The 22,575-nt window shown below is 38.6% G+C and overlaps 1 protein-coding gene across 6 annotated transcripts in view; it reads left to right on the forward strand.

Annotated features, from left to right (window-relative positions):
* The window catches only part of npnta (nephronectin a), a 172,876-nt gene that overhangs the window by 41,153 nt on the left and 109,148 nt on the right, over positions 1 to 22,575 (forward strand). For 3 of the 6 annotated variants that reach the window (XM_061983890.1, XM_061983891.1, XM_061983893.1), the window contains exon 3: positions 18,603 to 18,656. The exons of the other annotated variants lie outside the window; for them this stretch is intronic. In XM_061983890.1, the coding sequence (XP_061839874.1) occupies positions 18,603 to 18,656 (54 nt within the window). The remainder of the gene's footprint in view (positions 1 to 18,602; positions 18,657 to 22,575) is intronic. 6 annotated transcript variants of the gene reach the window in all.

Consider the following 22,575-nt stretch of genomic DNA (forward strand, 5'->3'; position numbering starts at 1 on the left):
CTGCATGCTTTGGGTTTCAATTTTAAGCCTTTTTTTCACGACAGGAAATGAGGGTAAAGATTTTGTTGACTTAGTCGATTAGCTTCTCCTAGCTTAGCACGAGTTGGCTCAATGATTCCCTGTGGTGGAAAAAGTCTTAAAGGCTTCTGAAGGCTTGCATGTTTGTGTTATTTTACTCCTCTCTTATTTATTACTCCGGTCCGTCTTCATTGGTGAATCCTGTACTTTCATACGGGAAATGTGTCTGTGGTGGGAGGCAGCAAGCAAAAGCTTAGTTTGTTGATTTATTTACGGCCGAGGGCCATCTCCTCACTTGATTATGGCGGCAGAGAAAGGTCCTTCCGGCCGAGAGAATTAGCTGAAGTGACCTTACAACGCCCCCAGTGAGTTTGCATTCTTTGGTCCAGATTAATTTAAGGTCCTTCCAAAATAAATCTGCTTTTTAATCCTCGTCCTGCATCCAGAACAAAACCTGATATTGTCCTTTTTTATCCAAACATAGAAGACCGTTTTCGCATGAGAATTTAACAACTATTTTTTTTAAGCTGAATGCAGACAAAATTATCACTAGCCTTGGTACCGGTAATTGTACTATAATGTTATCTAGTAATATTTACCTATATCTTTACTCAGGATGGACGTAACAGAGGATGTGTCTTGGTTTTCATATACTGCCGCAGTTTTAGTACGTTTAACACACGCTTAGTCAGTCCCTTTGCTTTTTTGATTGAGTACAGATGCAAAATAGCCCACCATTGAGCTAATAGAGTTGCAGCATATAGCAATAGTCCTTTCAAAGTCAACTAAAACATTAGATTTTTGTGTTTTTCCGGAGTGTCATCAAACGCACCACACTGCTACAGTAAGCATAGCAAGCCAAACAATATATATATATATATATATATATATATATATATATATATATATATATATATATATATATATATATATCAAATCAAATCAAATCAACTTTATTTATAAAGCACATTTAAAATTTACCACAGGGGTAGCCAAAGTGCTGTACAATGAGCAGGTTAAAAGATAAAACGAGTACCGAGCAAACACAACACAACACAAACAGAACATGATAAAAAATAAATAATTAAAATAGAATTAATAAAAACATAAAAACATAAAAACAGGATCACAGCAGGTGTATTATGGGGCGCCATTGCAGGATGGATATCACTCAGTGTTAAAAGCCATGGAATAAAAGTATGTTTTTAAGAGAGATTTAAAAACAGGAAGAGATATATATATATATATATATATATATATATATATATATATACGTGTGTGTGTGTATATGTGTATATATATAAGTATCTGTATATATATAAGTGTGTATATGTGTATATATATATATATGTGTGTGTGTGTGTGTGTGTATATGTATGTGTGTGTGTGTGTGTGTGTGTATATGAATGTATATGTATATATATATATATATGTATATATACACACATATATATACATATATGTATATTAGGGCTGCAACTAACGATTAATTTGATAATCGATTAATCTGTCGATTATTACTTCGAGAAATCAATTAATAATCGGATAAACGAGACAAACTACATTTCAATCCTTTCCAGTATTTTATTGAAAAGAAACGGCATACTGGCACCATACTTATTTTGATTATTGTTTCTCAGCTGTTTGTACATGTTGCAGTTTATAAATAAAGGTTTATTTAAAAAAAAATAAAAAATGCCTCCGCGCATGCGCATAGCATAGATCCAACGAATCGATGACTAAATTAATCGGCAACTATTTTTATAATCGATTTTAATCGATTTAATCGATTAGTTGTTGCAGCCCTAATGTATACAGGTAAAAGCCAGTAAATTAGAATATTTTGAAAAACTTGATTTATTTCAGTAATTGCATTCAAAAGGTGTAACTTGTACATTATATGTATTCATTGCACACAGACTGATGCATTCAAATGTTTATTTCATTTAATTTTGATGATTTGAAGTGGCAACAAATGAAAATCCAAAATTCCGTGTGTCACAAAATTAGAATATTGTGTAAGGGTTAAATTTTGAAGACACCTGGTGCCACAAACTAATCAGCTGATTAACTCAAAACACCTGCAAAGGGCTTTAAATGGTCTCTCAGTCCAGTTCTGAAGCCTACACAAACATGGGGAAGACTTCAGATTTGACAGCTGTCCAAAAGGCAACCATCGACACATTGCACAAGGAGGGAAAGACACAAAAGGTTATTGCTGAAGAGGCTGGCTGTTCTCAGAGCTCTGTGTCCAAACACATTAATGGAGAGGCAAAGGGAAGGAAAAACTGTGGTCAGAAAAAGTGTACAAGCGATAGGGATCACCGCGCCCTGGTCAAGATTGTGAAAAAAAAACCATTCAAAAATGTGGGGGAGATTCAGAAGGAGTGGACAGCTGCTGGAGTCAGTGCTTCAAGATCCACCACCAAGAGACGCTTGAAAGACATGGGTTTCAACTGCCGCATACCTCGTGTCAAGCCACTGTTGACCAAGAAACAGCGCGAAAAGCGTCTCACCTGGGCTAAGGAAAAAAAGAGCTGGACTGCTGCTGAGTGGTCCAAAGTCATGTTTTCTGACGAAAGCAAATTTTGCATTTCCTTTGGAAATCGAGGTCCCAGAGTCTGGAGGAAGACAGGAGAGGCACAGGATCCACGTTGCCTGAAGTCTAGTGTAAAGTTTCCACCATCAGTGATGGTTTGGGGTGCCATGTCATCTGCTGGTGTCGGTCCACTCTGTTTCCTGAGATCCAGGGTCAACGCAGCCGTCTACCAGCAAGTTTTAGAGCACTTCATGCTTTCTGCTGCTGACCTGCTCTATGGAGATGGAGATTTCAAGTTCCAACAGGACTTGGCGCCTGCACACAGCGCAAAATCTACCCGTGCCTGGTTTACAGACAATGGTATTTCTGTTCTAAATTGGCCCGCCAACTCCCCTGACCTTAGCCCCATAGAAAATCTGTGGGGTATTGTGAAAAGGAAGATGCAGAATGCCAGACCCAAAAACGCAGAAGAGTTGAAGGCCACTATCAGAGCAACCTGGGCTCTCATAACACCTGAGCAGTGCCAGAAACTCATCGACTCCATGCCACGCCGCATTAACGCAGTAATTGAGGCAAAAGGAGCTCCAACCAAGTATTGAGTATTGTACATGCTCATATTTTTCATTTTCATACTTTTCAGTTGGCCAACATTTCTAAAAATCCCTTTTTTGTATTAGCCTTAAGTAATATTCTAATTTTGTGACACACGGAATTTTGGATTTTCATTTGTTGCCACTTCAAATCATCAAAATTAAATGAAATAAACATTTGAATGCATCAGTCTGTGTGCAATGAATAAATATAATGTACAAGTTACACCTTTTGAATGCAATTACTGAAATAAATCAAGTTTTTCAAAATATTCTAATTTACTGGCTTTTACCTGTATGTATGTATGTATGTGTATATATATATATATATATATATATATATATATATATATATATATATATATATATATATATATATATATATATATATTTTTTTTTTTTTCCTTGTGCGGCCCGGTACCAATCAATCCACGGACCGGTACCGGGCCGCGGCCCGGTGGTTGGGGACCACTGTCTTAAAAGGTCCGACAGGAAACAATGACTTGAGCACTTGCCCGGGGCACAACATTCATACTTTGTTGTACAGTCGTTGTTAAAAGTCCAATTTTGGCAATCTATTTAGATTTTTTTCCCAGGGTTGAATGAGTAGTCTTCTTCTACTTACCTCACTGTTGCTTCATTGTAGCACATATGGCCTCATTGTCCCCCCCCCCCCCTGTGGGGTGGCGGAGTACTGCATACATGAGCAACACCAGTAAATGCTCATTTGGGTGACGTTCAGCGGGACAAATGAAAAGCTTTGGCAGGCCGAATGTGGCCCGCATCAATAAAACACTACTTTTTTAAAAATAAATGTATCGTATTTTTCGGAGTATAAGTCGCTCCGGAGTATAAGTCGCACCTGCCGAAAATGCATAATAAAGAAGGAAAAAAACATATAAGTCGCACTGGAGTATAAGTCGCATTTTTTGGGGAAATATATTTGATAAAACCCAACACCAAGAATAGACATTTGAAAGGCAATTTAAAATAAATAAAGAATAGTGAACAACAGGCTGAATAAGTGTACGTTATATGAGGCATAAATAACCAACTGAGAACGTGCCTGGTATGTTAACGTAACATATTATGTAAAGAGTCATTCAAATAACTATAACATATAGAACATGCTATACGTTTACCAAACAATCTGTCACTCCTAATCGCTAAATCCCATGAAATCTTATACGTCTAGTCTCTTACGTGAATTAGCTAAATAATATTATTTGATATTTTACGGTAATGTGTTAATAATTTCACACATAAGTCGCTCCTGAGTATAAGTCGCACCCCTGGCCAAACTATGAAAAAAAACTGCGACTTATAGCCCGAAAAATACGGTATTTCCATTTTGACAGAAAAAAAATATGTTTTGCATATGTGCAATGAATAAATATAATGTACAAGTTACACCTTTTGAATGCAATTATTGAAATAAATCAAGTTTTTCAAAATATTCTAATTTACTGGCTTTTACCTGTATATATACACATATACGTAGAAGTATATATATACACACACACACACACATATGTATGTATGTACTGTATATACAGTATATGTATGTATTAGAGATGCGCGGTTTGCGGACACAACCGCGGAGTCCGCGGATTATCCGCGGATCGGGCGGTTGAAATAAAAAAAAATTAGATTTTATCCGCGGGTCGGGTCGGGCGATTGAAATTTAAAAAAATTAGATTTTAAATAGATTCAGGCGGGTGGCAGTTAAACCAATTCGGAAATATATATACATAGTTAAATGTTGTTACCCACATACGAAAAACGAGCAGGCACCTGCTGCATATGCCACAACAGAAGAAGAAGAAAAAAAAAAAAGAGATGGACACTTTTACGGAGCGGAGAAGGGACGCCTCGCCGGGGTCCGGGACCGAGGCCCCTTCCCCCGAGAGGGCCCCACCGGGAGCCGTAGCTGAGGCGATCCGCGAGAAGGGCCCGACGCACGTCCAGGGTCACCACCGCGCCCACCGCACCGACACCCCGCCTCGTCCGCCTTCGCCGCGGCCGGCGTCACGCGCAGCAGGTAAGCAGCTTACCTGCCCGCCACCCCCGTGGCCGGGGGCTCGTAACAGGGGTCACTCCGCGCGCTCCGCCCGCGCAGCTTACCTGCCCGCCACCCCTGTTGCCAGGGGCGTGTAACAGGGGTCACTCCGCGCGCAGTGCGCTCACGAAAGGGGTGGGGCTCACCCTGGTTGATATAGACAGCAGGACGGTGGCCATGGAAGTCGGAACCCGCTAAGGAGTGTGTAACAACCCACCTGCCGAATCAACTAGCCCTGAAAATGGATGGCGCTGTAGCGTCGGGCCCATACCCGGCCGTCGCCGGCAGCGAGACGCGCTTGGAGGTGCGCTCAGCGCGGCTCCCATATGATTGCGCACTGGTGTGCGTCTGGGCCGTGACAGCGTGGCACGCGAATGTCTGTGCTGCATTGGATCAGTCTCCTTTCTTTAACAGGCAAAAGCTTTATAACTTCACTAATGCCTTGCATCGTCTATATTAGATATATAACAACGGGCGGGTGCGGGCGGGTGCGGTTCTGATTAAATGTTAAATCGGGTGGATGGCGGATGGTTGACGACTTTCTGATGCGGTTGCGGATGAAATAATTGCCTATCCGCGCATCTCTAGTATGTATGTATGTCAGTGACGTGCGGTGAGGTTCATGGCTGATGAGGCACTGACTTCCTCACAGTCAGATTTACAAACATATGAACCCTAAAGAGTATCTTATTCACCATTTGATTGGCAGCAGTTAACGGGTTATGTTTAAAAGCTCATACCAGCATTCTTCCCTGCTTGGCACTCAGCATCAAGGGTTGGAATTGGGGGTTAAATCACCAAAAATTATTCCCGGGCGCGGCGCCGCTGCCGCCCACTGCTCCCCTCACCTCCCAGGGGGTGATCAAGGGGATGGGTCAAATGCAGAGGACAAATTTCATTACACCTAGTGTGTATGTGACAATCATTGGTACTTTAACTTAACTTTAACTTTACACATACAAACTATAGCACACAAAAAAGCACATTTAATTAAAAAAAGGTTATTATGGTCTTACCTTTACTTATAAGTGCGGGAACAGTGGTGTTCGTGTTGGAGGAGTTGTGAATGAATGAAATATGAAATCCGTGCTGCAGTCTGCAGGTGTACCTAATGTTGTGTCCCTGCAGTCGTTCACGGCTCCTCCGGCGCGAGCATTGTTGTTTTTGCACTTTTTGGCTTGTTGTTAAGTTTTTTTGGGTGGATTTGGTCTTGCACGTGGAGGGTTTCGGTGTGGGCTTTGGTTGGTGTGGCGCTCCCGTCACCGGCACCAGGAGGCGGGATTACTGCGAGCCTCACACAGTGCGTCTTCGCAGCAGTTTTATGATTGCTCAACACAAGAAATACTTTACACACATACAGTTGTTGACAAAATACACTGTACATTATATACCTCAGCTAACTAAACTATGGAAATGTATAATATAATTCATATAGCAATACGGTCTCACTGCACAGCAGGCCAGCAGTTAGCCGAGTCGTTGCGCAATCCATGGTGAGGCACAACTGAGTGACGTGCCTCAACTCTTCTCAGTATTTGAACGGAAAATGTGAAACTTCAGCGATTTTGAATAAAAATAATCTAAAACTGGTGAAGTTAAATGGAAAATAACTTTATAGTATAATCACTGAATACATATAACAATTTAATACATTTTTTTTCTTTTTACATTATTTTTCTTTCCATGATGGCAGGTGAGGCCCTGCCTCACCTGCCTCCAGTGACCGCACATCACTGATATATATATATATATATATATATATATATATATATATATATATATTCATTTTCTACCGCTTGTCCCTCTCGGGGTTGTTGAAGTCTATCCCAGCTGCACTCGGGCGGAAGGCCGGGTACACCCTGGACAAATCGCCACCTCATCGCAGGACATAATATATTTATATATTAATATATGTATATATATATCCATCCATCCATTTTCTACCCCTTGAAAATTATGAATCGATTTAGAGTCGGAATACCGGTAAATAAGAATCGTTATTTGTATGTGTATTTTTTAATATGTAGTTTTACTTATTTGGTGTACAAAATCATGATCAATAAAGTACTATCTACTATCTATCGATCTACAAGACCGTGTTTATGTGAGTAAAGCAGCCACACCAGCAAACGCACCGCAATTCCTTGAACCATACTAAATATGAGTGAGTGTATACCTAAATGACATATAAAAGTATAGAAAGAAAGAACATGAGAATTGCTTTCAGGTGTCGCCGAGCCTTTGCATTGATTAAAGAGATTAGTTGCTTGCTGCAACTCCTCTCCCACAATTTAATGGATCAAGAAAAATCAAGGTCGACGGAAGAAGATGACGACCACCCTTTTGAAACTGTCAGGCTGATGAAGCTCGACGTCTAATGATAAGATGCTTATTCTAACATCATCTTGCTTAATTTGAAAGCTTTTCCTCCCCATAGTAATCAGTTCCCAGGTCAGAATGTCCCCATCATAAGAACTGTTTGCAACGTTTTAGGTAACATTTCAACGTTCTCATACAAGTGTAAACATTTTTTTACCACTTCATAATAACACAAAAAAGACTGCAGTATTCCTTCATTCATGCATTATGCTTTTAAACAGTGCTAACTGGCGTCCAAGTGTAAAAACAGAGTTCACCCGCTGTAACATGTAATATAATAACAATGAAACCGTCTAAAGGACAGGCGTTTCCCACAACATCACACTTCCAAGTTTGCATCTTCACTCTATTGCAGACTTATTTTGTTTATTTCTAAGCATTATTTAAATTAAGCGTTTTCAAGCATAAAAATGGCTGAATAAAGTAAACATATCAACACTACAGTAGTACTGGTTACTAGATAAGACCAAACCAATCAGAGTGCACTGTTCAGTATCGTGGCCACTGAGAGAACACACAGAAGATAATACAAATAATAACAGAAGAAATGAACAAATTAAAACGATGGTTTGACAAAAACAGACTATCTTTGAATCTCAGTAAAACTAAAATAATGCTATTTGGTAACCGTAGAAGAGAAAGTCAAACACAAAATACAAATAGATGGAATACAAATTGAAAGAGTAAATACAACCAAATTTATAGGTATAATGATTGATGATAAATTGAACTGGAAATCTCATGTAAAAAAATATACAGCATAAACTAACAAGAAACACGTCAATAATGAATAAAGCAAAACATGTTCTGGACCAAAAATCCCTCCATATTCTCTACTGCTCGCTAGTGTTACCATATCTGAGTTATTGTGTAGAAATATGGGGACACAACTACAAAGATCAGTTAGAATAATACATAATGTTGGATATAGAGAACATACAAACCCTTTATTCATTGCATCAAAAATACGGAAATTCCACGACATAGTGAAATTGCAAACAGCTAAAATTATACACAAAGCAAACTATAATCTCCTACCCAAGAATATACAACAATTCTTCTCAACAAAAGAGGAGAAATATAATCTTAGAGAAAAATGTCATTTAAAACATTTGTACGCACGTACAACACTTAAAGGGGAACATTATCACAATTTCAGAATTGTTAAAACCATTAAGAATCAGTTCCCAGTGGCTTATTATATTTTTCGAAGTTTTTTTCAAAATGTTGCCCATCACGCAATATCCCTAAAAAAAGCTTCAAAGTGCCTGATTTTAACCACCCGTCCATTTTCCTGTGACGTCACATAGTGAAGCCAACACAAACAAACATGGCGGAAAGAACAGCAAGCTATAGCGACATTAGCTCGGATTCAGACTCGGATTTCAGCGGCTTAAGCGATTCAACAGATTACGAATGTATTGAAACGGATGGTTGTAGTGTGGAGGCAGGTAGCGAAAACGAAATTGAAGAATAAACTGAAGCTATTGAGCCATATCGGCTTGAACCGTATGCAAGCGAAACCGACGAAAACGACACGACAGCCAGCGACACGGGAGAAAGCGAGGATGAATTCGGCGATTGCCTTCTAACCAACGATTTTTATGTGTTATGTATCAGTCCATCTTAGATGAGCTCAGGCCCAGCAAAGCCGACGGCGTTTCTGGGTGTTGTTGATAAACGTTTTTCGCCTTGCATAGGAGTTTTAACTTGCACTTACAGATGTAGCGACCAACTGTAGTTACTGACAGTGGGTTTCTGAAGTGTTCCTGAGCCCATGTGGTGATATCCTTTACACACTGATGTCGCTTGTTGATGCAGTACAGCCTGAGGGATCGAAGGTCACGGGCTTAGCTGCTTACGTGCAGTGATTTCTCCAGATTCTCTGAACCCTTTGATGATATTACGGACCGTAGATGGTGAAATCCCTAAATTCCATGCAATAGCTGGTTGAGAAAGGTTTTTCTTAAACTGTTCAACAATTTGTTCACGCATTTGTTGACAAAGTGGTGACCCTCGCCCCATCCTTGTTTGTGAATGACTGAGCATTTCATGGAATCTACTTTTATACCCAATCATGGCACCCACCTGTTCCCAATTAGCCTGTTCACCTGTGGGATGTTCCAAATAAGTGTTTGATGAGCATTCCTCAACTTTATCAGTATTTATTGCCGCCTTTCCCAACTTCTTTGTCACATGTTGCTGGCATCAAATTCTAAAGTTAATGATTATTTGCAAAAAAAAATGTTTATCAGTTTGAACCTCAAATATGTTGTCTTTGTAGCATATTCAACTGAATATGGGTTGAAAATTATTCGCAAATCATTGTATTCCATTTATATTAACATCTAACACAATTTCCCAACTCATATGGAAACGGGGTTTGTATATATCAATGTGTGAGCAGTCGTTAGCTCCGACTGTATTAGGAAAACCGGCTGTTGCTGAAAATGGCGATGTAAAGATGGCCTGTACAGCTGCATTGTATGTAAATGTAATATTCCTGGCTAACATAATTCCGTCTCACGCGGCTGGGATGGCTCAGCTCAGCTCAGGGTGGAGTGGCACAGTACCAATCGGTTGGCTAGCTCCCACCTGGACTTGTCCGTTTGCAAGGAACCTCGCTGTGGTCATAGCCCCTTTAGCAATATCTTTTAATACTACTAAGCAGTAGTCATTTTATTGTGTTTTATTTGCACCACTATGCCTATTCTTTTACAGTGGAACTTTGATTCACTGTTCGTGTACGTCCCGGCCATTCGGTTTTTGTTTGGGATAGAAATATAGTCGTGAATAAAAATCCACCTTTCCCGATTTTTGGTTTGATAATAAAAATAAAAAAAAACAGATTGTTATCCATTCTGTTATTCGATATTATTGATGTTTTCAAAAATCGAACATGGGGAATTAAAACGGTCTGGGTCCCTTCCTTTTATTCTATTTCCAATTCTGAAATCCAAATACAAAATTAGGGCCGTTTTTCGATTTTTATTATATATGGCAGATTTAAAAACAAACAAAAATGGGTTGATTTTCATTAAAATGTTGCCATCAAATTGGATTTTGTGCTGTTTTATTTTTATTTTTCCAGATAAACACAAAAATCAAATATATGTTCATCCAAAATGCAATAATGCGTGGTTATCTGTGTGTTTACAAATGTAACGTTTTTTATGTTAAAGGGGAACATTATCACAATTTCAGAATGGTTAAAACCATTAAAAATCAGTTCCCAGTGGCTTATTATATTTTTCGAAGTTTTTCTCAAAATTTTACCCATCACGCAATATCCCTAAAAAAAGCTTCAAAGTGCCTGATTTTAACCATCGTTATATACACCCGTCCATTTTCCTGTGACGTCACATAGTGATGCCAACACAAACAAACATGGTGGAAAGAACAGCAAGCTATAGCGACATTAGCTCAGATTCAGACTCGGATTTCAGCGGCTTAAGCGATTCAACAGATTACGCATGTATTGAAACGGATGGTTGTAGTGTGGAGGCAGGTAGCGAAAATGAAATTGAAGAAGAAACTGAAGCTATTGAGCCATATCGGTTTGAACCGTATGCAAGCGAAACCGACGAAAACGACACGACAGCCAGCGACACGGGAGAAAGCGAGGACGAATTCGGCGATCGCCTTCTAACCAACGATTGGCATGTGTTTGTTTGGCATTAAAGGAAACTAACAACTATGAACTAGGTTTACAGCATATGAAATACATTTGGCAACAACATGCACTTTGAGAGTGCAGACAGCCCAATTTTCATCAATTAATATATTCTGGAGACATACCCTCATGTCAGCAGGCCAGGGAAGCTAGGGTCGATATTCTTCTCTTGATCATCTTTGGGACGGTGTGAGCCAAGACATCCAGGGGGTTTAGCTCGCTCGTCTGCGGGAACAAACTGCTTGCCGTGCTAGCGAGGTCCTTTGTCCCTGAATTGCTCACACACTCCGGCAGATTCAATGGGGGTCTGGCGGCAGATTTCTTTGACTTTATCGTTGGAAATGCATCTGCTTTGACTGTCGCAGGATATCCACACATTCTTGCCATCTCTGTCGTAGCATAGCTTTCGTTGGTAAAGTGTGCGGAACAAACGACCAATTTCTTGCCACTTTCGCATCTTTGGGCCACTGGTGCAACTTGAATCCGTCCCTGTTCGTGTTGTTACACCCTCCGACAACACACCGACGAGGCATGATGTCTCCAAGGTACGGAAAACAGTCGAAAAAACGGAAAATAACACAGCTGATTTGACTTGGTGTTTGAGAAAGTGGCGGATTGCTTCCCGATGCGACGTCACGTTGTGACGTCATCGCTCCGAGAGCGAATATTAGAAAGACGTTTAATTCGCCAAAATTCACCCATTTAGAGTTCGGAAATCGGTTAAAAAAATATATGGTCTTTTTTCTGCAACATCAAGGTATATATTGACGCTTACATAGGTCTGGTGATAATGTTCCCCTTTAAGACCTTCAGTATATCAGTATCTGGAATTAAATTATGGAATGGATTAAGCAAAGCAATCAAACAATGTACTAATATGATCCACTTCAAGAAACTCTTCTAACTTAAAGTGTTTACAAAGTACAAAGGAGAAGAACCATGATAAACATTCTGAATTTATCTCATCAATCCATTCATTTTCAAGATAATCTTACTCATCACACCATATGAAATATAACTTACTTCACCAATTATTATTATTTATTTATTTTTATTGTTATTACATATGGAGTATATTGTGAATAAATTGAGAACAGGAAGTGAACAAACGTTTTAGCAACTGCTATATAAAGGAAATGGGGTAAGATTAAATAAGCTCTGCTTCTTCCTACTCCTTTTCGAACATGTTGAATAGAGAAACTGGAAATTGTGATGTATCATGTTGTATGCATGCATTTTTTCAAATAAACTCCAACTCAAATTGATTGGCTGAGCCTTAGGTAGTATTACCATATTGGATCAAATGAATGTAAAGGTGGGAGTTATTTCATGTCAAGCAGGCTCTCATAGTGTTAACAATTGTATTTAGACTGTCATAAACAGGTTTTTTTTTACGCCTGATCTATGAAAATATATAAATATTAATTCCTACTTTGTGGAAATTAATTCTGTTGCACAGAACCAATCACTGCAACAGCAATAAACAAGGATTCAATGTAATGCGAAGGTGAGTTGAGTGACAGATTAATCTAATTTGTTCAAGTTTCTTAATTGTCTCACAAGTGTAAAAAGAAGCTAGGCCACCTCTAGTAGTTAAAAACATGAATGATCTCTATCTTAACATTGATTACAAGTGTTGCTTTTTCAATCAAGCATTGTTCTTTTTTAGATTTTTAACTGTCGTGCAGTGTAAAAAGAAGTTAGTCACTGCTGAAAAATGGAGCATACCAACAACTAAAAAGTCACTTTTTATCATGGCACCACAACTTTAACGTAGAGGCCGCATGAAAATTTTGTTTGTGTATTTAAAGTTCCGGGCACTCCATGCGCTTCGGATATTATAAATGAATCAACGTTTTTTTTCTAATCAATTATTCGATTAATTGTGGCATCCCTACTTTCAAGTGTCACTGTAAGCCCTCCAAAAAGCTAATAAAAAAAGCAATTAGTCCCTTTGATGCCAGCCAAACCGAGGTTGTCACACAAAATGCTGGCATCTTATGTTTTGTGCCCCTTGAAAGGCATCATTTTCCCCCAAAGGTTTTTAGAATTCATAATTGGGTAACATCTTCATATACTGTGCTTGTATTGTTATAGGACTTATATATATTTTTATTTTTGGACAAATGTTTACTAATAATCAAAACTATTTTTAAAAGGATATTAGTTGCAATGACAGTTACACACACAAGTGGTCATGTGAGCCTGTTGTTTTTCAGAATAAAGTGTAGCGGTGTGGGAAAAAATTGATTCGAATTCGAATCGCGATTCTCACGTTGTGCGATTCAGAATCGATTCTCATTTTAAAAAAAAAAATCGATTTTATTTTATTTTAATTTTTTTAATTTGTAATTTTTTTAATTTTTTTTTTTTTTTTTAATTAATCAATCCAACAAAACAATACACAGCAATACCATAACAATGCAATCCAACTCCAAAACCAAACCCGACCCAGCAACACTCAGAACTGCAATAAACAGAGCAATTGAGAGGAGACACAAACACGACACAGAACAAACCAAAAGTAGTGAAACAAAAATGAATATTATCAACAACAGTATCAATATTAGTTACAATTTCAACATAGCAGTGATAAAAAATCCCTCATTGACATTATCATTAGACATTTATATAAAAAAAAAGAAAAAAAAAAGAATAGTGTCACAGTGGCTTACACTTGCATCGCATCTCATAATAAGCTTGACAACACACTGTGTCCAATATTTTCACAAAGATAAAATAAGTCATATTTTTGGTTCATTTAATAGTTAAAAACAAATTTACATTATTGTAATCAGTTAATAAAATATTGTCCTTTACAATTATAAAAGCTTTTTACAAAATCTACTACTCTGCTTGCATGTCAGCAGACTGACTAGATCCTGCTGAAATCCTATGTATTGAATGAATAGAGAATCTTTTTGAATCGGGGAAAAAAATCGTTTTTGAATCGAGAATCGTGTTGAATTAATTAAAAAAAAAAATCGATTTTGAATTGAATCGTGACCCCAAGAATCGATATTGAATCGAATCGTGGGACACCCATAGATTCACAGCCCTAATAAAGTGCCACTACATCTGTTTAAAGTAACCTGCTATGGTTCGAAAAAAAACAATATCAACAAAGAGATGGATATGTTGACCTAATAGCCTCATTTGTGGTGTAACCGCATACGTAGGCGTATTTTTCATTGTTAATGTGCTTCATTTCTCAAACAGAGAAACGGCATTGGTTTCCAAATCCAAATCCCCTGAGACCAGGATTTGCGTTGACTGACTTTTCCCTTTTTTGTTTGAACAAATGCAAAAGATTGTGTTTCCACTTGGTCACTTGAGCTTTGAAAGCAGCAGGGAAAGTGATAGTGTTTTAGCGGCAGTAATGATCCGTGGGCACCGTTCTTATCGCTCGCTTTATTTCCCCGGCGCTGAGCGGCTCAAGTTGCGGCTCATGTGTGTCTGCTTGAGCTAATGCGCAGAACAAATGGGCATAAGGAGCTATGAGGAGGAATAAAATGTTGGGATTTACTCCAAGCGAGGTCTTAGTTGAGCAACCTTTGAATGATTCAAACCATGCAGACTCGAGCGCAGACTTCCACTAATGCATATTAACACAAAAGATTACTGGCAAAGTGTATCTTATTACAAATTTTTACGTGTATGAAAATGAATTAATTAAAAAAAGTATAATGAAGGCGCACCGCTAAGAGAGGTTAGGAAATAAGCATGTGCTGTTATTCGTATAGTAGTCTGACCGGAACTCTCTAATAACTAAAGTTCCTTGGGTGAATAATGTAGACTTATTTATCATGGTAGACTTGGTAACAGACAATGAAGACGGATATTTTTGGACAAATGTGGATTTTCAACCTTATCTTTTTGAAGCTGAAAATACAAAGGATGAACTGTTGCTTATTTTATTTTATTTTATTTTATTTTATTTTATTTTATTTATTTTTATTATTATTATTATTATTATTATTATTATTATTTTTATTTGTATACTTATTTTTATTTTTATTTAATTTAATTTATTTTATTATTATGCACGAAAGAAGGGTGAGACGTTGGAGCAGGCGGAAGCCCAGAAAGTGAGGTGAAAGTGACGACTCTATAAATGTGGAACTTGGAGACAAGATATTTTGACGTAAATGGAGTGCTCACCCAAACTAAACCAAAATAAATGTCCCCAGCCAGCTGGACTAGACAAACAACTGTCCATCGAGGAGTAGGTCACTCTTTAAATATTGATCATGATACATGCAGCACACCAGGCTTGTTATTACAACTACAGTACATACACTGTCTGGGTAGCTGTGTACAAACAAAACATGGAATGTGGGCTAGTACTTTACAGATACTGTAATATGATTGTTTATGTTTTTCAATCAGTACAGATTGGTGTGGTATCGCAGTGTTGTGCATTACAAACTCAAACGTATTTCATGTTTTTGTAGAAGCTATCTTATCTCTTTCCGTAGCTAGCTTTTACAGCTAATACCATAGCACGCCAATGTGTTACTACGCTAAAAAAAAGATTCCTCAGTGTTCGCTCTTACAATAACAATGTCTCTACAGCTTGGTTGTTACACAGGTTACGGAACAAAAATGATGTATTGTTGACGGTTTTTGAATGCATTTTAAAGGTAGAACTGATTGCTCCCATTAGCTGCATTGCTAGCTACCAAGAACGAGCCGATTTTTACATGTTAGAATGCAAAAAATCCAAAACTTTTGTCTTCTTATCTCTCATAATGATTGTGAACGTTAGGCAACATTCCAAAAAAAGTGCAGTTTCCCTTTAAAGCCTTCTAAACATCAAATAACATTCATATAGTCACCTTTGAGCTACCTTCGCACAGCTGGGTATGATGCCTAATTCCAATTTTTTTGTTAAATCCGAATTTTTTATGTACAAACCCCGTTTCCATATGAGTTGGGAAATTGTGTTAGATGAATGCAATGATTTGCAAATAATTTTCAACCCATATTCAGTTGAATATGCTACAAAGACAACATATTTGATGTTCAAACTGATAAAACATATTTTTTTTGTAAATAATCATTAACTTTAGAATTTGATGCCAGCAACACGTGACAAAGAAGTTGGGAAAGGTGGCAATAAATACTGATAAAGTTGAGGAATGCTCATCAAACATTTATTTGGAACATCCCACAGGTGTGCAGGCTAATTGGGAACAGGTGGGTGCCATGATTGGGTATAAAAACAGCTTCCCAAAAAATGCTCAGTCTTTCACAAGAAAGGATGGGGCGAGGTATACCCCTTTCCCCACAACTGTGTAAGCAAATAGTCAAACAGTTTAAGAACAACGTTTCTCAAAGTGCAATTGCAAGAAATTTAGGGATTTCAACATCTACGGTCCATAATATCATCAAAAGGTTCAGAGAATCTGGAGAAATCACTCCACGTAAGCGGCATGGCCGGAAACCAACATTGAATGACCGTGACATTCGATCCCTCAGACGGCACTGTATCAAAAACCGACATCAATCTCTAAAGGATATCACCACATGGGCTCAGAAACACTTCAGAAAACCACTGTCACTAAATACAGTTCGTCGCTACATCTGTAAGTGCAAGTTAAAGCTCTACTATGCAAAGCGAAAGCCATTTATCAACAACATCCAGAAACGCCGCCGGCTTCTCTGGGCCCGAGATCATCTAAGATGGACTCATGCAAAGTGGAAAAGTGTTCTGTGGTCTGACAAGTCCACATTTAAAATTGTTTTTGGAAATATTCGACATCGTGTCATCCGGACCAAAGGGGAAGCGAACCATCCAGACTGTTATCGACGCAAAGTTCAAAAGCCAGCATCTGTGATGGTATGGGGGTGCATTAGTGCCCAAGGCATGGGTAACTTACACATCTGTGAAGGCACCACTAATGCTGAAAGGTACATACAGGTTTTGGAACAACATATGCTGCCATCTAAGCGCCGTCTTTTTCATGGACGCCCCTGCTTATTTCAGCAAGACAATGCCAAGCCACATTCAGCACGTGTTACAACAGCGTGGCTTTGTAAAAAAAGAGTGCGGGTACTTTTCTGGCCCGCCTGCAGTCCAGACCTGTCCCCCATCGAAAATGTGTGGCGCATTATGAAGCGTAAAATACGACAGCGGAGACCCCGGACTGTTGAACGACTGAAGCTCTACATAAAACAAGAATGGGAAAGAATTACACTTTCAAAGCTTCAACAATTAGTTTCCTCAGTTCCCAATCATTTGAGTGTTGTTAAAAGAAAAGGTGATGTAGCACAGTGGTGAACATGCCCTTTCCCAACTACTTTGGCACGTGTTGCAGCCATGACATTCTAAGTTAATTATTATTTGGAAAAAAAAAAAGAGCTTGAACATCAAATATCTTGTCTTTGTAGTGCATTCAATTGAATATGGGTTGAAAAGGATTTGCAAATTATTGTATTCCGTTTATATTTACATCTAACACAATTTCCCAACTCATATGGAATACGGGGTTTGTAATCGTTCACATTAACAAAAAAATAAAACAATAATTTCTAATGTGAATTTGCCCATGACGTCACACACACTGCAGCATGCACTGTTGTATGTTTATGGGAGTAAACATGGATCCAATTCTAGTAGGTCTCAGTCCTGATGCATTTGTGGCAATTTCAAGGATTTTGCGCAACCTGAGTCAACATTTTCTTAACCAAATTGTCTGCCGTAAGAGAAGGAAGAGAATTTTGGCTTCAATTGCAACAAAGAATCTTTGAAGTCTTGAAGTTATTTTTCTCGATGTGTGTAACGAGTAGCATTTGGGTGAGTAGTCGGAGCAAAGTGTGGTGGGACATTGACATGACTTGTTTTCTGTTCATTCGTACATTATTTTTTTTCGCCACAGTTTATTTTGGCGGGAAAAAATGACATTTGTTGCTTTTCGGTTCTCTTGTGCCACCTGTTAACAAAGTTTCATGGAAATCTGCGGTGTACTTTTTGTGTAACCCTGCTAACTAACGCGCTCAGAAACTAACCAACTAACAGGAATGCTAACAAAACTTACTGATAAGGCACGTGTGACTCCACAATATGTACATAACAACCATGTTTCCACTTACTGTCCAGTTCGCCACGGTACGATAGCCAATTCACTGTTACCAGTCTAGCTCCACCTTGTTGATACTGGCCCAGAATGAAAGGGGTACCAAGATTTACAATTTTGCAAATGACAAAGTCCTCCCGTGCCGAACTGAAGCAAACTGTTAAGTGGAAAAATGGCTTCTTTTTTTTTAACCCCATCTAACATCACCACCTTCATGTGTTTACAAAATGCCTGCAAATGTTGTCTGGCCGTTTTTGTTTTGCAGCGTCCGTCTTCTTAACCCACAGGCTAGTCGGGATAAGGTGCCCCAAGCCCCAAGGTTAGCTCCACACTATCTGGACATACAGACATGCATTAATCGGGTTGGGGGCTGGCTTGTGGGTGGTTGGGGGCACATCCTGTGAATCATATTTATAGATCCAAAGTCACCCTGATCACCTTGCTACTTAAACTCTCTCAACCCGACTAGCGGAAATTCTAAAGTATTCTGGATGACTTACACTGAGTGGTTGGCGTGATCCATGTAGGGAGTTTATAATGTCCTTTTTGGACACTTTTAGAATAACACAATTATCTGCTATCAACTGGTGACTCAGGCTGTGCCTCCATCAACGCTGGTGTTATTTGAGTCCAGGGTGACCCAAAAAAACCCCACAAATCTTGCCAACATTTTTTGAAAAGTCGACTTTGTGCATGAAATATTGGAACAATAGTCTCCCCCAACATGTCTTGGTCAATTATGAAAAAACATTTTGCATGGAGGTCTATTTCTCTAATAAAACATACTTTGTAGTACAGGCAACGTTTCAGTGTCATCATGCTCCTTCAAAAAGCAGTTTACTGAGTTCAAAGAGTATAGGACTGCAAAATCGTAATTCTAAAACACTAAAGAGGAACTTAACTTAACAATTTAGATGTATGCAAGTTTGCCTCAAACACAGCACAGCTTAATTTGAGCATATTTTGGAAACAACGTGAATTATATGCAAAGCGACCAAGATAACTGAAACTTTGGGGAATGATCGTACACGGACTGAAGTTTAAGGTCAGCAAATTTGCTGGACCTTTTGTAAGACGTTAAAAAAAAATGTGGGTTATGTTTTTAGTGCGTCAACCCTGACAAAAATTGTGTTGCATAGGGACACAGTACCTTACAATGGCATATAACTCTATTTCTAATCAATCAATCGTTTTGAAAAGTGTTTCATATTAATGTCAAGGGCTTTCACTTTATTAACCTGTTGCAAAATTAAATTGTTAAAAACTGTCTAGATGTTCATAGCTTTTTTTTTTTTTTTTGCGAGGACAAAAGTTTTGTCATGTTTTTAAATAATTCTACCAATCACATATTTGATCTTTACTTGTGACAAATTTTGCCTAAAAACATTGGGCCTGATCTACTAAAGGTTTTTGTGTACTAAAACTTGATAGCACACTTAAGTTGATCTACGAAACGTGCAAACAGGGGTTGGCGTCTCTTTAGTGAGCAAAATAAGGAGCGCAATCCATTTAGCGTGTCCGTTTTCATTAATATGCAGAATATATCGTCAGAACGGCCACAATACTAGGAGACGAGGCAATTATTATTATTCTGCACACGCATTTTTATTTTGTCAAGATTCTTTCTTTTAGTTTATTTTGAACATGAACATACTTACAGTATAATACATCACAATTTCATATCATTTCACTTTACATCATGTCGGAAAAGGAGTAGGAAGAAGCAAAGCTTATTTAATCCTACCCCTTTCCCACTTCAGATCTTTACAAATATATACACTCATTTATTGACCTTTTTATATCATAAAATAACATCTATGAATTAGTATACACAACCGTTTTGTAATATGTAATTAATTAATTCAGTCATTATTAACATACTGAGATGAAGAATATCTTACTTTCAATAATGTTGAAAGTATTTCTCATAATTCTTCTTCTTTGTACTTTGTAAGCACTATTATTTTGAACAACCTCTTAAACTGGATCATATCAGTACATTAACTTCTTTACTTAATCCATTCCATCATTTAATTCCACATACTGATATGTTAAAGGTTCTAAGTGTTGTACGTGCATACAAATGTTTAGAATTTAACTGCAAGCGCTGTTTTGCGTCTTTATTTAGCACGTATGAAAAGTATGCGCAAACTGACACAGTTGCACATGGCTGTGAGAAAGGCATTCGTGCAGCTGCTATGTCCTTATATGCTTGTCAACATACAGTATTTTTCAGACCGTTATAAGGCGCATAAAGGGGTCGTATTGTGAATTTTTTTTTCTACATTTAAAGGCCTACTGAAATGCGATTTTTTTTTATTTAAACGGGGATAGCAGGTCCATTCTATGTGTCATACTTGATCATTTTGCGATATTGCCATATTTTTGCTGAAAGGATTTAGTAGAGAACATCGACGATAAAGTTCGCAACTTTTGGTCGCTGATAAAAAAGCCTTGCCTGTACCGGAAGTAGCAGACGATATGCGCGTGACGTCACAGATTGTGGAGCTCCTCACATCTGCACATTGTTTACAATCATGGCCACCAGCAGCGAGAGCGATTTGGACCGAGAAAGCGACGATTTCCCCATTAATTTGAGCGAGGATGAAAGATTTGTGGATGAGGAAAGTGAGAGTGAAGGACTAGAGGGCAGTGGGACCTGATATTCAGCTGGGAATGACTAAAACAGTAAATAAACACAAGACATATATATACTCTATTAGCCACAACACAACCAGGCTTATATTTGATATGCCACAAATTAATCCCGCATAACAAACACCTCCCCCCTCCCGTCCTTATAACCCGCCAATACAACTCAAACACCTGCACAACACACTCAATCCCACAGCCCAAAGTACCGTTCACCTCCCCAAAGTTCATACAGCACATATGTTTCCCCAAAGTCCCCAAAGTTACATATGTGACATGCACATAGCGGCACGCACGTATGGGCAAGCAATCAAATGTTTGGAAGCCGCAGCTGCATGCGTACTCACGGTACCGTGTCTGCGTATCCAACTCAAAGTCCTCCTGGTAAGAGTCTCTGTTGTCCCAGTTCTCCACAGGCTAATGGTAAAGCTTGACTGTTATCTTTCGGGAATGTAAACAATGAAACACCGGCTGTGTTATCCGGCACAACAGTCAAGGGGTGCATTCTACAGCGGAGGTGCGTTATCCGGCACAACACCTGCCGCAAAACACCGCTTCCCACCTACAGCTTTCTTCTTTGCTGTCTCCATTGTTCATTGAACAAATTGTAAAAGATTCACCAACACAGATGTCCAGAATACTGTGGAATTTTGCGATGAAAACAGACGACTTAATAGCTGGCCACCATGCTGTCCCAAAATGTCCTCTACAATCCGTGACGTCACGCGCAGACGTCATCATACCGAGACGTTTTCAGCAGGATATATTGCGCGAAATTTAAAATTGCACTTTAGTAAGCTAACCCGGCCGTATTGGCATGTGTTGCAATGTTAAGATTTCATCATTGATGTATAAACTACCAGACTGCGTGGTCGGTAGTAGTGGGTTTCAGTACGCTTTTAAGGGGCTAATTAAAATGGACTTAATTGGTGCGTTTCTATCTCTGCTGTTGCTTTTTTTAAATGTTTCAATGACAATAGATCAATTATAGAAGATAAATTATTAGTATATCGCTTAAGTGAAAAAAAAATTCTTGCAAAATGCATTTTCTTGTATATTCTTCTTCACTTTTACAGCTAGTGCCCCAACCTTTCCTATGAGTGCACCTTAAGGGCTAAAATAAATGGTTTCCATTATAGATGCACCACAGGGATAAAAATGCCCATGAAAAAGTGGTACAGGCCTGATGCTTGTTTCAAAACATAGCAAAATGTGACATGTAGGAGGAGCATGATAACATGAATGTGCAGAGAATTATCGATTTTGTCCGTGGTAAAAGCCTTGTATAGTACACGCAATAACCTAATTTGAATAAGGCGGTCCGCACCACTTTACAATTGCACACAGTTTTAGTAGATCACATACAACACGCCCACTAACAGTACACACAACTTAATAGTTTGCACACGCTGTTAAGCGCATGGTTTTTGGACCTTAGTAGATCAGGCCCATTGTGTATAAAAAGCACTTTAGCACACCAGACAATGATGTAAAGTTCTACCTGACCTCCAACTACTTGCATAAGAGTCAACCACAGACCAAAGTGCTGACGCGCAGTGGAAGAATGGCCGTGCGCGACCCGAGGG

The sequence above is a fragment of the Nerophis lumbriciformis genome, linkage group LG25 (assembly GCF_033978685.3).
Source record: "Nerophis lumbriciformis linkage group LG25, RoL_Nlum_v2.1, whole genome shotgun sequence".
NCBI lineage: Eukaryota > Metazoa > Chordata > Actinopteri > Syngnathiformes > Syngnathidae > Nerophis > Nerophis lumbriciformis.